General features: G+C 42.7%; 1 protein-coding gene across 9 annotated transcripts in view; it reads left to right on the plus strand.

The window, feature by feature from the left end:
* GAS7 (growth arrest specific 7) overlaps window positions 1–11,251 on the plus strand; it is a 224,225-nt gene extending 212,974 nt beyond the window's left edge. For all 9 annotated transcript variants that reach the window (XM_038371401.2, XM_043496449.1, XM_038371403.2 and 6 more), the window contains one exon: window positions 1,009–11,251. In XM_038371401.2, coding sequence (XP_038227329.1) covers window positions 1,009–1,122 — 114 coding nt within the window. In that variant the 3' untranslated portion in view covers window positions 1,123–11,251. The remainder of the gene's footprint in view (window positions 1–1,008) is intronic.
* The last annotated feature ends 3,405 nt before the right edge of the window (window positions 11,252–14,656 follow it).

Raw genomic sequence — 14,656 nt, forward strand, 5'->3', positions numbered from 1 at the left:
TTGCAGATCAGGCAGTGGCCTACGACTCAGGAATTCTGGGCTAGTTCTGCCACAGATTCTCTGTGTGACCTTGTGTAAGTCACTTACTCTCCCTCTGCCTACAGTTCCCATCTGTAAAATAGGGACACTTGTGCTCCCTTTGTTCCACCCTTTGGTTGTTTTGTCTGTTTATAGTTGGTAAGCTTTTCAGGCAGGGACTGTCTGTACAGTGCCTAGCACAGGGGCCACTTCCAGGGCGCAGCGTGGAGACAGGATAGGTAGGAATTAGCCTGCCTTAGCCCCCACCCTACACACACACCGCGCTGCTGACTGGGAGCCGCCGGAGGTAAGCCTGTGCCCCAACCCCAAGGCCCAACCCCCTGCCCCAGCCCTGAGCCTCCCCCAAACCCAGAATCCCCTCTTGCACCCCAAACCCCTCTGCCCCACCCCCAGCCTGGACCCCCCTCCAGCACCCCGGACCCCTCATACCCAGCCCCACCCCCAAGCCCGCACCCCCAGATGGAGCCCTCACCCTCTTCTACACCCCAACCCACAGCCTGGAGTCTTCCCCGCACCATGAACCCCTCATTTCTGGCCCCACTCTGGAGCCCACCCCCCAGTTACAGTCCTCACCCCCTCCTGCACCCCAACCCAGTGAAAGTGAATGAGGGTGGAGAAGAACGAGCCACCGAGGGAGGGGAAATGTAGTGAGCGGAGGGCAGAGCCACAGGGAAGGGGGCATGGCCTCATAGAAGGGGCGGGGCTAGGATGTTCAGTTTTGTGCCATTAGAAAGTTGGCAACCCTACAGTCAGACCAAGAATTGGATGCAGCATACACTGGATTTGCCTCACCAATGGTATGATTCCTATTGCAAATCCTGTATTTTGTCTGACCTCCCATTTATGGATCCAGCTAATTGAGAGGAGGCTGTTACTTCTGTGACAGTGACACAGCTGATTCAGTTGCAAGGAATTGCTGTCTTCTGATATGTGCTTTTGACAATTTGCTTCTCATTCTGATCTTTTTAGACAATAGAGCCTGTCGATCAGTTACTTCAAAAAGTGGAGCCTGCCAAAGACAGGGAAGTGTGGGTACAAGAACACAAAACTGGAGATATCAGACCTGTGGACATGGAAATATAGACTGATCTGATTAGTGATATGTGATGATTTCACTGGTTTAACCAGGCCAATGGGATCTGTAAAGGGTCAAAAGAGGTACAGGACGGCAAAGGGGTTGCTCTGCTACCAGATACCTTGTATTTATTGTCTGTAGGGAGTATCTCTGTCACATTTGATCATCACATCAGTTCCCATTGTGCTATGCCTTAAGCTCCCAACATTCCAGTGTTAAGAAGCCAGATGTCTGTTCTTCCTGTCAGAAGTTTCCAGCTGCCAGGAATATACTGCTGCCTGGAGAAACTGAGGACCTTGCTTCCTGGTACAGAGCAAGCTCTGTTCTTCAGTGACTGTGCACTACACCCATTGCATGACTCTTTGTGTAGAATGTAAGAACAGCCATGCAGCAAGCCTCTACCAAGGAAGCAGACTAGTGATTTGACCATGATGCTGGAAGCAAGGAGCTCCTGAACATGGATCCTAGCACTGCCACTGCTCAGCTGGATGGCCTTGGGCATATTACATAACTTTTCTGGTTCCTCCATTTATAATAATGGGCTCATAATACTTACCTACCTCACAGGGGTGTTGTGAGGGTACTTTGATTTTGTATAATACTTTTTAGCACAACTACCTTGCTAGTTTTAGCACAACTACCTTGGTAGTATGTCTGAGTGCAGGGAGGTATGGGCTTTTCCCCAAAGCAGTAAACAAGGCAAAAGGCTAGGAGAAAATCCCACAGAGGAAAGACACCTGTTCAAGCCTGTTCCTGTTTTATAATCCCATGCAGAGACATATAGACCCTGTATCATCAACATTTCTCTTTGAGGCTGATAGAAAGTAAGATTGAAAGGGACCTCTTGTACCACCTATTTACCAGGAAGGACTCGGTTGTGCTGTAGCTACCTCATTTATTGTCTGGTTGACTTCAGTGGCAAAAAGTGGACAGCTACCATGGAATAAATTAGACTTCAAGTCCATTTCTGCCTGTACAGGGTGTGGTCCTACAACAGAGGCGTGCAAACTACAGCCCGTGGGCCACATCCGGCCCATGGGACTATCCTGCCCGGCCTCTGAGCTCCCAGCCAGGGAGGCTATCCCCCGACCCCTCCCCTGCTGTCGCCCCTCACCTGCAGCCTCACCTCGCCGCACCACTAGCGCTCTGGCCTGCCGTTCCTGTCGGGCAGTGCGGCATCATGGCTGGCTCCAGCATGCTAAGGGGGCGGGAAGCAGGGGGGTTGGATGAGGGACAGTCGGGGGACAGGGAGCAGGGGGTAGTTGGATGGGGTGAAGGTTCGGGGCAGGCAGTCAGGGGACGGGGAGCAGAGGGAGTTGAATAGGGGGTAGGATCCTAGGGGGTGGTTAGGGGCGGAAGGTCAAGAGGCAGGGGGGGTTGGATGGGGCAGGAGTTCTGAGGGAGGCGAAAAGTGGGAAGGGGTGGATAGGGGGTGGGGGCCAGACTGTTTGGGGAGGCACAGCCTTCCCTACCTGCCCTTCCATACAGTTGCACAACACCGATGTGGCCCTCAGGTCAAAAAGTTTGCCCACCCTGTCCTACAGTCTCTGCTTTCTGCAGGATCTTCTAACACTCCATTTGGGAGGTCCTTTCCCAGCCAAACAGATCCAAGTTTAAATTGGCCTTTGTTTAATTTCCTCAAAATAACTCCTAGATTGTAGCCTTTTGGATGCCCAGGCACTCTGTCTCTCCATCTCTTTCTCGCTTTCCTTGATGTTTACACCCATCAGATGTCTGCAGATAGTTAGCAGGTCTATTCTATTCTGTATAGGTCTTTATATTGCACTCATCACTAGTATCTGATGATGCACTTTCCAGCAGTGCAACTACACATCTGTCACATGTTGTTTGTTCTCTCATCCTCCCCCAGAAGGAAAACCATGAAGTGAAGTGTCTTGTTTTTAAAAAATTCTTATTTATTAAATATCCCTGTCTCTATATGTTTATATTAGAAAAAGCAAGGTCAAAGTAATGTGCCTTGCACTTGGAGGTTGAATGTGGTGAGGTTATAATAGTCATTACTTCCTGGGGGAGTTCATTCCACGGTCTTGGACTGGCCCCAGAGGAAATTCTGTCTCCTGCACAAATAAGCTTGACTCTTATTGTTGAGTGTTCCACTGTGCCAAAAGAACGTAGCTGACTATGGGCTTCGTCATGGAGCTTTAGATGGTCTTTTAGGGCCCTGACCATGCAGTGCTTTGAAGATAAGGACCAAGACCATGAACTTGATTTGAAATTCTGTGGGAAGGTCACAGTGTAGAGCAAGAGGATAGCCTGTGTTGCTAAGGAGACACACTGCAGTGTTTTGCACTAGTTGGAGTTTCCAAAGAGCTGAAGGTTTCATGCCCAGGTATATCACATTGTAGTCCAGCAGTGATGGAGGCACAAATAACCAAGGCCAGGATCTGCCAGGATGGGACAGAGATTACTCACAGATGTTGTGATGTGAGAGGTCAACATTTGCGAGGAATCCAAGAGTACTTCTAGACTACCAACGGAATTGACCAGTTGTGGATATGAACCTTCAGCCAAAGAAGACTTCATTGGGGCTGCAAACTCTTCAAAATATTTTCCTCTGCCAACCAGATTTTCTAAGGCACCAACCATGTGCATATCCAGCTGACTGACTTTCAGTGGAGTTGAGGGTGCCCAGTACTTTTGAACATCAGGAACCTATTGTTATAATTGAAGCCCCTTGTCCAATGTTGTTTGTTCCTGTTTCTCACTGTCAGAACTAGGGACAGAATGCTCACCAATGCCCTTTGATATTCATAGCTCTTTGATGTTATACAGCTGTGTAAGTTTGACATTATCTTTGAATTACAGTTTTTTCTTGTCTCCAATATTATTCCTGTTGTTAAACTTTGCAGTTAACCCCTTCTTGACATTGCACAGGACTGCAAGATCCTTTTTTAAGATTCAGCAGAAAACTTGGTTCTGGCTCTTTTGGTCCTGCTACTTGATTATCACATTGTTAACTGGAAGAGGTTTGGAGAAGGGCTATTGGGATGATCACTGGAATGGAAAGATGATTTTAGAGGAAATTAAAAGAGTTTGGCTTGTTTAGCCCAGCAAATCCTTCACACTTTCTCTCACACCACCCCATATGCATAGGGGCTCTCTATAAAGACCTGCAATGCCTTTACAATGTCCTCCTTCAAATGCCACCTTACAGCTCTCCTCTGCCATCATGCCTACAAAGCTGGTGCACCAGCGTGCTGGGACTGCAGCTTAGTACTCTGATCAGAATCATCTCCATGTTACCGTGAGTTGCTGGGCTTTCTGCTCCTTCGTCTCCTGTGAGAAAGGTGTCAACTCCTGAGGGGTGGGGGAGAGAGCAAAAGAGCAGCTGTGATTAGCTGCTCTTCCCCAGGAGGCAGACAAATGGGGCCAGGCAGCCAATCAGAGAGGAGTTTTCCCTAGATGGTATTAAAAGTGTGTGCCCCTCAGCCACCTGTCTCACTATTTAGACACTGGCTAGACTAGAACCCAGTTCACCTGACTTGCCTTGCTGCTCTAGTGAGTACATCACATTGTGCTATCCTGACTTTCCTGCTGTTCCTCTGATCACTCCCAATCCTCATCACTTGTTTGGTTTGATTATTATTACATTGGTTTTCTGCTTTAGTGATGTGTCCTTCTGTTATCTTTACTGAGCACTTTGGATGACAGGCACTGGAAAAGTCAATAAAACGTAAGGCAATGTTTTCAAACGTACAATTTCCAAAAGTGACTCTGGCATTTAAGAGCCTACGTCTTACTGCAGGTCAATTTGAAAATTTTGTCTATTAGCACAACAGTAGCTTTCTTCCAGTCCTCTGGTACTATCCCTGTTTCCAAGATTTAGTACAAATTAAAATCAATAATTTGGAGAGCTCTTCAGCCAACTCTTAAAACTTTTAGGTGCAAATTATCATTTTGCAGATTTTGTGTAACATCTTTCTTAGTTACTGTTGAAACAGAAAATGTTTCACCATAATTTTATAAATAAATAACTACATAGTTCAACTTCATTCCAAATGCAGGACATAAATATTTGTTGAACACTTCTTCTTTTTCTGCATCATTACTGACTATTTTAGCACTTCATCTAGTAATGGAACCTACATCACCGGACATAAATAAATTAAAATAATTATTTTAACCATATTGACCATAGATTTTTTGGTAATACCTTCAGCTTCTCTTATCGATTACCTGCATTTCTTAACTTTAATTTATATTTATTATTACAATTTCCCCTTTTTTATTCAGCAATTTTGTTTTTCCTGTTTCACATCCCTTCTTAAGCTAGTGGAGGGCTTTATGGGTATTTGTTTTTTTTGTTTGCTTTTTAACTGAACAGCCTTTTCTCATGACTGAAGAATCGTGGACTTTGGGACATGTAGTAAAGCATTCTTAAATGAGTAATTATTTAATGTATACATTTCTATTCAAGTTTTTTGTCCCCAATAAGTTTTGCTCATAATTAATTTACCTTTTGGAAACTGGCCTGTTTAAAACGCTAAGTATATATACATATTACTAGTTGGGATTGTATTCTTTTTGCTAATAAATATTTCAGTCAGGTTAAAATAACTAGCATCTATTTGACAGTTAATCTTTTATGTCAGTAATAAATTAATCTTTGAGTCAGAATGAGGACTGCAATACTTTTTTGTGTTAGACAATTGTCATGTATAATTTAAAGAGACTCCAAAGAAATTTTACTGTTGACACTAGAAGATCTCCAGTTTATGATTTGTGTATTTGTTTCCACACAAAGGACAATTAGGGGGAATTTCCCAGCATTTCTCAGGATGCTGTTTGTCACATGCCTTGTTTTTCACCCCAGAGGTGATGTACTGTTCTTTTCTCTAAATCTGAAACAAATGCAGGTATTTTGAACCACATCCTTCAGCAGTGGCTCCCCAGCCTCTTGTATCCAGCTGACTGTCAGTTTTGGGTTTTCAGTAGCCACTTTTCTCAGCTTGATTGTCCTCGCTCACCAAGGGTGGAATATTTATTACCATTGTCTAGGCTGAATGGCTTTGTATGCTCCCCTTCATTTCTGCCACATTGTTCAATCTCATTCACATCTACTCCTTCCTTGGCCTCAAACACTTCCTTTCCCCTCACAACTGCAGTGTAATCTATCCATTTTAACTTCTTTATGTTGTCAGCAGCCTGAGCTTGTCTGAGTCCTTCACATTCTACCATAGAATGTAAAACAGTGTGCATGTCACACATAGGTAGCCTTTTCTGTCTTCATACACCAGCCTGCCGTGCATTTTTGGGCAGCCATTTATTGATGCATCTTAATTAAAGCAAACCATCTTTTTAAAGCCTATCTTTCTCACTCTTTGAATTCTTTCTGGAACCAACACATTTGCCATTTCCAGTTCATTGCTAGCTGGATGTGCTAAACCCTGGCTTTAACATAGGAGTCATATCTGCCTCTTCAATGACTGACAAGCCACCAGCTATTCTCACAGATGAAACGAGGCTGCTGAAAGATTCCAAACCTGCTCTAAAAGCTCTCAGATCCATAACCAGCATTTTTGTGCAGCCACTCAAGCATTCAGGTTGCTGTAAGTCTGAGAGACGCTCACTCTTAGGAACACTGAGTCAATGATTGTGACAGCCTGAGAGCTCTGGAGGCTGCATTTTACAAGATGAGTGAGTTATTCTAAAAAAATCATGAAGTCATGGAACAAATAGCTTTTTTTCGCCTACCAGAGTAATTTTCTCATATACAACTCTGCCTAAGTGCACATCTGGAGCCACTTCCCTGGAACAGCTGTGACTTTGTTTGCAATGAGCACTAGAAGCAAACCTTCTCCATTGCAGTGTATAAAAGAGGAAAATGTTTGCTTGCTCACAGAGTTATTGTTTCATTGTGTTCACTTTGCTGTGCAGTTTCACACTGCTTTGTTGCTGCTTTCCATTTGCATGTTCCTACACAACAGTGTGACCAGTGTGCTTAACCGTTCTCTGGCAGAAGGTTACATTCCCAACACACTATTTTAACAACGTATCAGATATTTTCAATGGGAATTATGACTAAATCTTTTGGAGAAGGTTGGGTCAATGGATTCAAACCAGCACTAGTAATAACTGCTCAGACTGTCTGAGAAGGGTACTACCTAACCTCTGCATTTCAGCAAAGTTTTAAAAAATGGGTAAGTTGGACTCCTTGATCCACATATAGAAATACATGACCTGCTCTCCAGAAGTGCTGAACATTCACAAGTCTCTTGGAAGTAAATGGGAGCTAATAGGTAAAGAGAATCTTTGGAAATCAAACTACTGATCTAGGTGCCTAAATAAGGTCTTGTACGTAATTCAGACTTCCATTTAAATAACAAATCGTGACCTTTCAAGTATAAATAGTGACTGAGCACTCAAAAATAAGAGCCTCAGATACCTGAGTGTGAAAGGCTCCAGCTTATTCAAAGAAAATTAACTTCACGATCTGCTGAAAGACAAGGCATTATGCTACCATGGTGGGCTGGAGGGGACCTAGTTACTTGTTGGGTTTAGAAAAGTCTGTGGGCTCCCTCTAACATGGCACCTGAGCTTCTCCATCAATGAAAACATACTGAGACCCAAACACCCTTTGATATTCCCGGCTGCTCCTTCTCTATACAAGAGTCACAAGGCTCAGCTTCCATATCCATAGTGTACTGCAGCGCTCTGAACCCAGGCTCTGCCAGACCATGATGGGGAGCCAGGAAAGTGGGAGGGGCCCACCACTCACCATGCTCTGCTGCCAGCAAGTGAAGAAAGCACAAACCCCATGGCAAACAGCAAGAGTGAACTGTTAGATCTCTACTCCCACAGTCAGACACAGGGAGACAGACTGCTGCTCACACAGCTGGCTCCCTGACTATCGAGAACCTTACAGATCATAACCACCCCTTGAAGGTTCCCAGAGTGGGTAGCTGGCTCGTGGAGCAATGTGATCACAGTGGGTCTCTCCTTTCAAGGCACCAGCTGCTGTGTTCTGCACTAGCTGAATCTACTCAGTCCTTTTCCAAGAGCTCGAGAACCCAGTGGGTCCATCAGCCTCGTAAAGCTGATCCCAGATGCAGCTAACCACCTGCACCACAAGAGCAACATCTGCCAAAAGTTTTGTTAAGAAAATACAATTATCTGTTCAGGGGATCCAGCCATGGGACAAACTTCTAGAGATCAGGCCAATCCAGAGTCTGACCAGCTTTGGGAGTTAGAGGGAGCAGTAACTACTAGAGCCAGGGGAGAGTATCAGCACGTCACGAGCAAATGTCTTCCCACCCCAATACAGAAACACCAATTCTGCTACTAATTTGAATTAAATTATGGCCAAAACAATGCTGGGAAGAATTCAGTTGGTACAAGATCCATAATATACCCATAGATAAATGCCCTACTGTTATTCCAGATCTTTTTCACCATGGCATGTGAACTGGCTTGCCTGATACTCAGTAATACAGTGACTCCCTGGTCACTTCTCAAGGGTTCATCAGGATACTGATGTATGGCAACACCCATGTCATGTCCAAAGATTTCCCAGGTTCCTGGTAGTGTGGTCGTGTCCAGAACTACATTAGGCCACCGCGTGACTCAGGGTCCTACCTACACAAACCCCACCTCAGGCATCCTCCAAGACTTGGGAGCACATGCATTCTTTCTGTGACATAATGAGGACACATTCTTTTTCATTAGCATGTCTTTTCTTTGGGGATTTCTTCTCCTCAACTGCTATCTGTGCAATGGTGATTACGTCATATTTTAAAGTAGATCTTATCTATAAAGGTATATGATGTCTGTTTCTGAGTGGTAAGCTCCTAATTGTTATTTTAGACACATTTCCACCAATGCTATATCTGTTTCTAAGCATTTTGTTCTTCAGTTTAGATTTTCAGGTGTAACTGGCATGTTTGTATTGCACTGATGTTCAGAACACAATGTCATGCTTCTTGGATAATTTCTGAAAGTGATTGGTACTCAAACTATGCTTCAAGCTGCTGTGGTTGGAAGTGCAATTACTCCTTTTTGGGCTACATACCATAGACTCCACTAATCCTTCCTAGTCTGTTCACCAGTGGGACCAATACTTGGCATAATTTGATTTCTAATTTTTAATCCCATGAACTCCACAAGGCAGAAGGCCTTTTGGGCCTATCTAAAGATATGATTCTAACATGCGTACATTACTAAAGTTTTGTAAAGACCTTTTAAATAACATTTCAGGTCAATAGCATAAGAAACAGAGAAAATATTTAATCAAATTTGAAACAGATGTGCAAATTTAATTTCCCTTGACTTATATTAAGTTGGACTATCTTTTAGTTATGGTGTGAAAGACAAACTCAGTAGGAATGCAGGAAAAGCCTACCAGTTACTGTGTTCAGATTCCCTGAGCTTCCAGGAATACAATTTGAGCAAACTGGTTTCATTGCTGCAGATTTCTTAAGTAACTGAACAATGGTTTGAATCTCAATTTCAATTCCCCAAAAATACAATTAGTAACTCCCCCAAATTCTAAGTGCCTCTTTAAATTGTACCTGCTACAGCTACACAGGTATAAAAATGCATAGACCCACCTTATGAACTTCCACAGCTCAGGAGCAGCCAGTGTATAGACCTCAGCAGCTTTCTGAGTTCCCCTTTGTTGCTCCCACACTGTCACTCAGTGCAGACCCAAACCCACTTGATATTACCTCACTGATTATTAATGTCAAGTACGGACATCAGAAATGCTTGCCACTGAAATTGAGGGTATAGCAAACTTTAGCCGTGTTAAAGAGAAGGCCCAATCACTGCCCATTCGTCTTCCACTAGCCTCTGCTTCCTTCTCCTCTGCTCTTTGTTGGGCCTATTCCTTGTTTTGGGAGAGATCCTATGAGCTTTCTAGTGCACATTCATTTCAGTGGAAGTTGAGGTCATTCAGTACTTCACATGACCAGGGGCTATGTCACACTTGCCTTGGAAGGGTAGAGTTATTCATGCCACACAAAGAGAAATGACCCTCTCCTAAAGGGTGTTCAGAACAACCTCCTAAGCTAATCTTACAACAAAAGGTCCTTCCATACAGGGGTGCTATTAAAACTAGCAACAATCATCACATAATGGGTCTGAATAAAGGCCACACTGGACCCAACCAAATGCTGTTTTCTGATGAGGTCCCTGTAAATGTGGACTCTTTCCTCTGAGGCTGTCACTGTGGCAAAGTGACTCAGCATGTGGGTGGGGTTACCATGTGTATTGGCTGAGGATTGGGACTGGAGTTTGAAGAGTATTTCTTGCGGTGCTCAGGTTTGCAAGACGTCACTGTCTAGTCATTTAGATTTAGGAACGTTTGTCCTGAGACTTGCTACTCCTTCAGAGTAATGGGTACTGATGCTGTGATTTTTAAAGCTGCCTTGGGGGTTTGCCCAATTTCCATTCACTTGGTCATACACAGTCTGTTCTGGACAAAGCAGGTGGCAATATCAGACAAATGGAATCTTCTCTTTTTAAAATTGTTTTCTTTGTTTCAACAGTCCAAAAGAAGGTGTGAAATCCAGTGAGTAGTTTGGTAGACAGTCTAACTGCAGTTGTTCAAAAGCAGATCAGATCAGTGGTGAGCCATGTTCTAAAGCAGTTTTCTAATAAAATGTAGTTGCCTATATGGTCCTTTTGCTAAATACTGTCTAAATTTTTAAAGTAACAGTTGTCTTTTGCCAGTACTAATGACCTCTTTTTAAAATGTGTTTAATCAAAATTTTATATCTTTCCACAAATATTGTCTGAATAGACCCTTAAATAACTGATGTAACATAAGATCTGTATCTGAATAACAACAGTAAATCTTTGATCAGTATGTAAATTGTAATGTTGTCATTGTCCCATAAAAACATATGATGGAGTCATTTTGGCTGAAGAATTGAATGCTCAAAATGTTTAAGAGCCAGCTCCTTAGCTGGGTTAATTGGCATAGCTCCATTTAAGTTAATAGGGCAGTTGATTTACACCAGCTGTTGATCTGGTCCTTAAGTGTTGAAAGCATTTGTTATACATAATTTTTCTGTCTTATTGCAAAAAGTAAACTGTATTTTCCTGCATTATTCATGAGTGTGTATGCACCTCAGTGCTTCATCTCATCCTTTGTAAAATAAATTGTACAGAGATACATTGGCCGATCACGTTGTCATATTTACAGAATTGTTGTTTTAAATCAAAAGCCCATTGTCATAACAATTACACACGTGGCTGTATCTCCCCCACCTGCTGCTCCAATGAATTTCTGTGATAAGATCGGGCTCATCAGTTGAAAGTGACAAAGGAGGAGAACGACCTGGTTGTATTAGTTGATTATAGGATGACTATGAACCATCAACGTGATGCAGCTGTAAAAAAGGCAAATGCAATCCTAGGATGTATCAGGCAAGGTATATCCAGTAAAAATAGACTCGCCTTGATAAGACCTCTTCTGGATACTGTGTATAATTTTGGTCACCTGTGTTCAAGAAAGATTAGTTCAAAGTGGAACAGGTGCAGAGAAGAGCTACCAGGATGATTGGGGATGGCGAATCTATTCTATGAGAAAAGGCTGGAGGCACATAAGTTGTTTAGCCTAGCAAAATGAAGGCTGAGAGGGGATCTGATTGCTGTCTATGAATACATCTGGGGAGAGGGTACAGGGAGGGTGAAGGGCTATTTAAGGTAATGGACAGAGTTGACACAAGAACAAATGGGGATAATCTGCTTGTGAATACATTTAGGTTGAAAATTAGAAGAAGGTTTCTAATAGAGCTGGGCAAAAAAAATTTGGTGAGTAGTTTATTTGCTGAAATGTGCAGTTTTGGTTGACCGAAAACTATTCGTGAATTTGTGTCAAGCTCACCAAATAGTTTCATGTGAACTGAAAATTTTAAATGTTTCAGTAATAGCAAAATGAGTAATTTTTGTTTTGACATTACTAAAGCATTTTGATTTTTCAGGCCAGAGTCACAAAGCAGCTGGAGGAGGCAGTAGTGTTCTTATAACTTCTAGCCCAGTGGTTAGGGCACTTGCGTAGAATGTGGGGGATCCAAGTTCAGTCCCAGAAGTCAGAACTTCAGAAGAGATTTCAACATGGGTTTCCTACAGTGCAGGACAATGCCCTAGCTATAACCTAGCTTCACAGGGGGTCTATTTCAATCACACCTATTGAGGCTGTTCCACTTTTAAAAATAATTAACGAGTCAGGGAAGCAGATACTTGAACCTGGGTCTTATGGTTCGTAAGTGAATGCCCTTAACACCAGACTAGAGTCATTCTTTTTTTTTTCAGCCTTGGCTGAGTGAGCATTCATTATCACTCATACTGTGCAATTCATAATGATTCATAATGAAGTTCTGTATTAGATGATCCCATACCCCAGTGGCTAGGATACTCCCCTGCAACGTGGGATACTTAAGTTCAAGTTCCTTCCCCATATCAGCGAAATAGGAGTTGGCTCCAGGTCTCCCTCCTAAAAGGTCAGTGCTCCAACCAATGGGCTAAAAGCTATCAAGAAGAAACCTCCAGCTCTACCTCCTTTTCTGGCCATTCAGTGAATGTAGGCCTCCTTTGCTGTTGTTAAAAAGGCCAAAACAAAGCAAAAAAAAAAAAGAAATTGAGTCACATCCAGCTTGTCGTTCAACCCATCTCAACATTTTTCTTTTTTCAAATATATTTCTGACTTTTCAATTTGCCAAAAGTTTTGAAAGCTTTCGTTTTCAGTTTGATCCAGAATGAAACCTTTTTGAACCTGCCAGCTGTGATATTCCCTGGGGTGCAACATGGCCCATTGAACTGCTGTATCCCCTTAACTCTCCAGCCTGGGATGCCTTTCAGACTCCTTTGCTGGTAAACAGCAATCTCCTGTGCTCACACACACACACACTAGCATGTAAAAATCACTCCCAGGTGAATACATGACTGCTCTCCCAGCCAGCCATGAATTACATACAGGACAACATCTGCATATTCTTAGTCCCAGCCTTGCATCCCAGAAATGTAAATCTTAAACTGCTCAGTAGACCCCTGGGCAGCATAAACTCATAAATAGTCTGGCATTCCAAAGGGTAATGTTTATGCAGCAGCCTTTGTTATCTCAAGTAGTGTTTTCCCAAAAACTTCAATCAAACACACTGGTTTAGATGAAATAATAGAACAAGTTTATTAGCTAGAGAAAGATAGATTGTAAGTGATTATAAGTGGTAAGGCATAAAAGTCAGAATTGGTGACAAAAGAAACAAAGACAAAAAACTAAAATCTAATTCCTAAACTTTACCAGAGTTAATAGTTCTAGAAACAAAATAAGTGTCTCACCATTAGCTGCAATACATTTCACAGGCTGCGTCGGCTTCCGTGTTCTTCAGGTGATGTCATGGAGATGGAGAGGAAAAGAGAAGTGGTCACAGGCCTTTTTTCCTCTTCTTATACTCTAACCCTTTGTACTAGAAAAGTCTTTACTGGATCATGGGGTCAGGCAGTTCTATTGCATACGTGAGCTGCCAACTGTCTGTCAGTTAAATGGTAACTGTTTGTTTATACCTTCCCCACCCCCTTGCTTGGGAACATCGGATTAAGTAGGTAATGGATCTTTAGCACCTGGCTGGTGTGCAAGTGTGTCTTTGTCTCTGGGAAATTGGCTTGTGTGTGTTACCCAGAATGACACTCATATTTCAGTAACACTCATATTGAAAAATCTCATAATTTTTAATGCATTGTTGTTATACAGATTTCAACAGGATGATAATATGCAGTAGATTATGAGTTTTCAAATGATACCTCACAAGCATATGTTGTACAAAATATATCATAACCATGTGGGGTACTGGGTGTCACACCAGCAAACTGACAAATCCATTGTCCTATTGCTGGTTTCTAATAATCAGATGACTAAGGTTCTGGAGCAGCCATGCAATAGGAGTGGGGGCTGCCTGCAATAGTAGGGACTGGACTTGGTGACTCTGGGGGTCCCTTCCAGTCCTAAGTTCCTAATGGCCAATTTGAGCACCCAAAAATGGGAAGGGGCATCTTGTGTGTCAGTCATGCTCGTCTGCTAGGTTGAGATTTTCCTGTCAGAAGCTCCATGGAAATTATGACTTAAAACATGGAAACACTAATGTCACCTTCTGGTTTTCTAAATTGCGGTCTCAGATGTTCTACAAATAAAAATAAGTTTTATAAACTGGTCCTACAGAAATATTTACACCAAAGACAAACATTGCTGCTGAACCAGCCAACATCCATGCACTCCTGTTTGTAATGATTCTATTTTCACAAGTTGCTATGGAGAGAGGCCATGAACTTTCAACTTCAATATTATTTTCATTTCCTGATGTCTAATATAGCAAGCCAAACACTCAGCCCTTTTGAAGATACTGCATAAATTATACCCTTTTATATACAGAGCTATGACTTGTTTTAGACCCAACAAATGTATTAACACTACATCAGTTTAAACAACTTGTTTTTTTAAGACCTAAACTGTCCTTTAGTTGTCAGTTGTTTACATGTATCCTAGCTGTGTAAGCTGTCTCCTCAGGTGACATGAACATTTGACAT

Source organism: Dermochelys coriacea, chromosome 14, assembly GCF_009764565.3.
Source record: "Dermochelys coriacea isolate rDerCor1 chromosome 14, rDerCor1.pri.v4, whole genome shotgun sequence".
In the NCBI taxonomy this organism is placed as follows: domain Eukaryota; kingdom Metazoa; phylum Chordata; order Testudines; family Dermochelyidae; genus Dermochelys; species Dermochelys coriacea.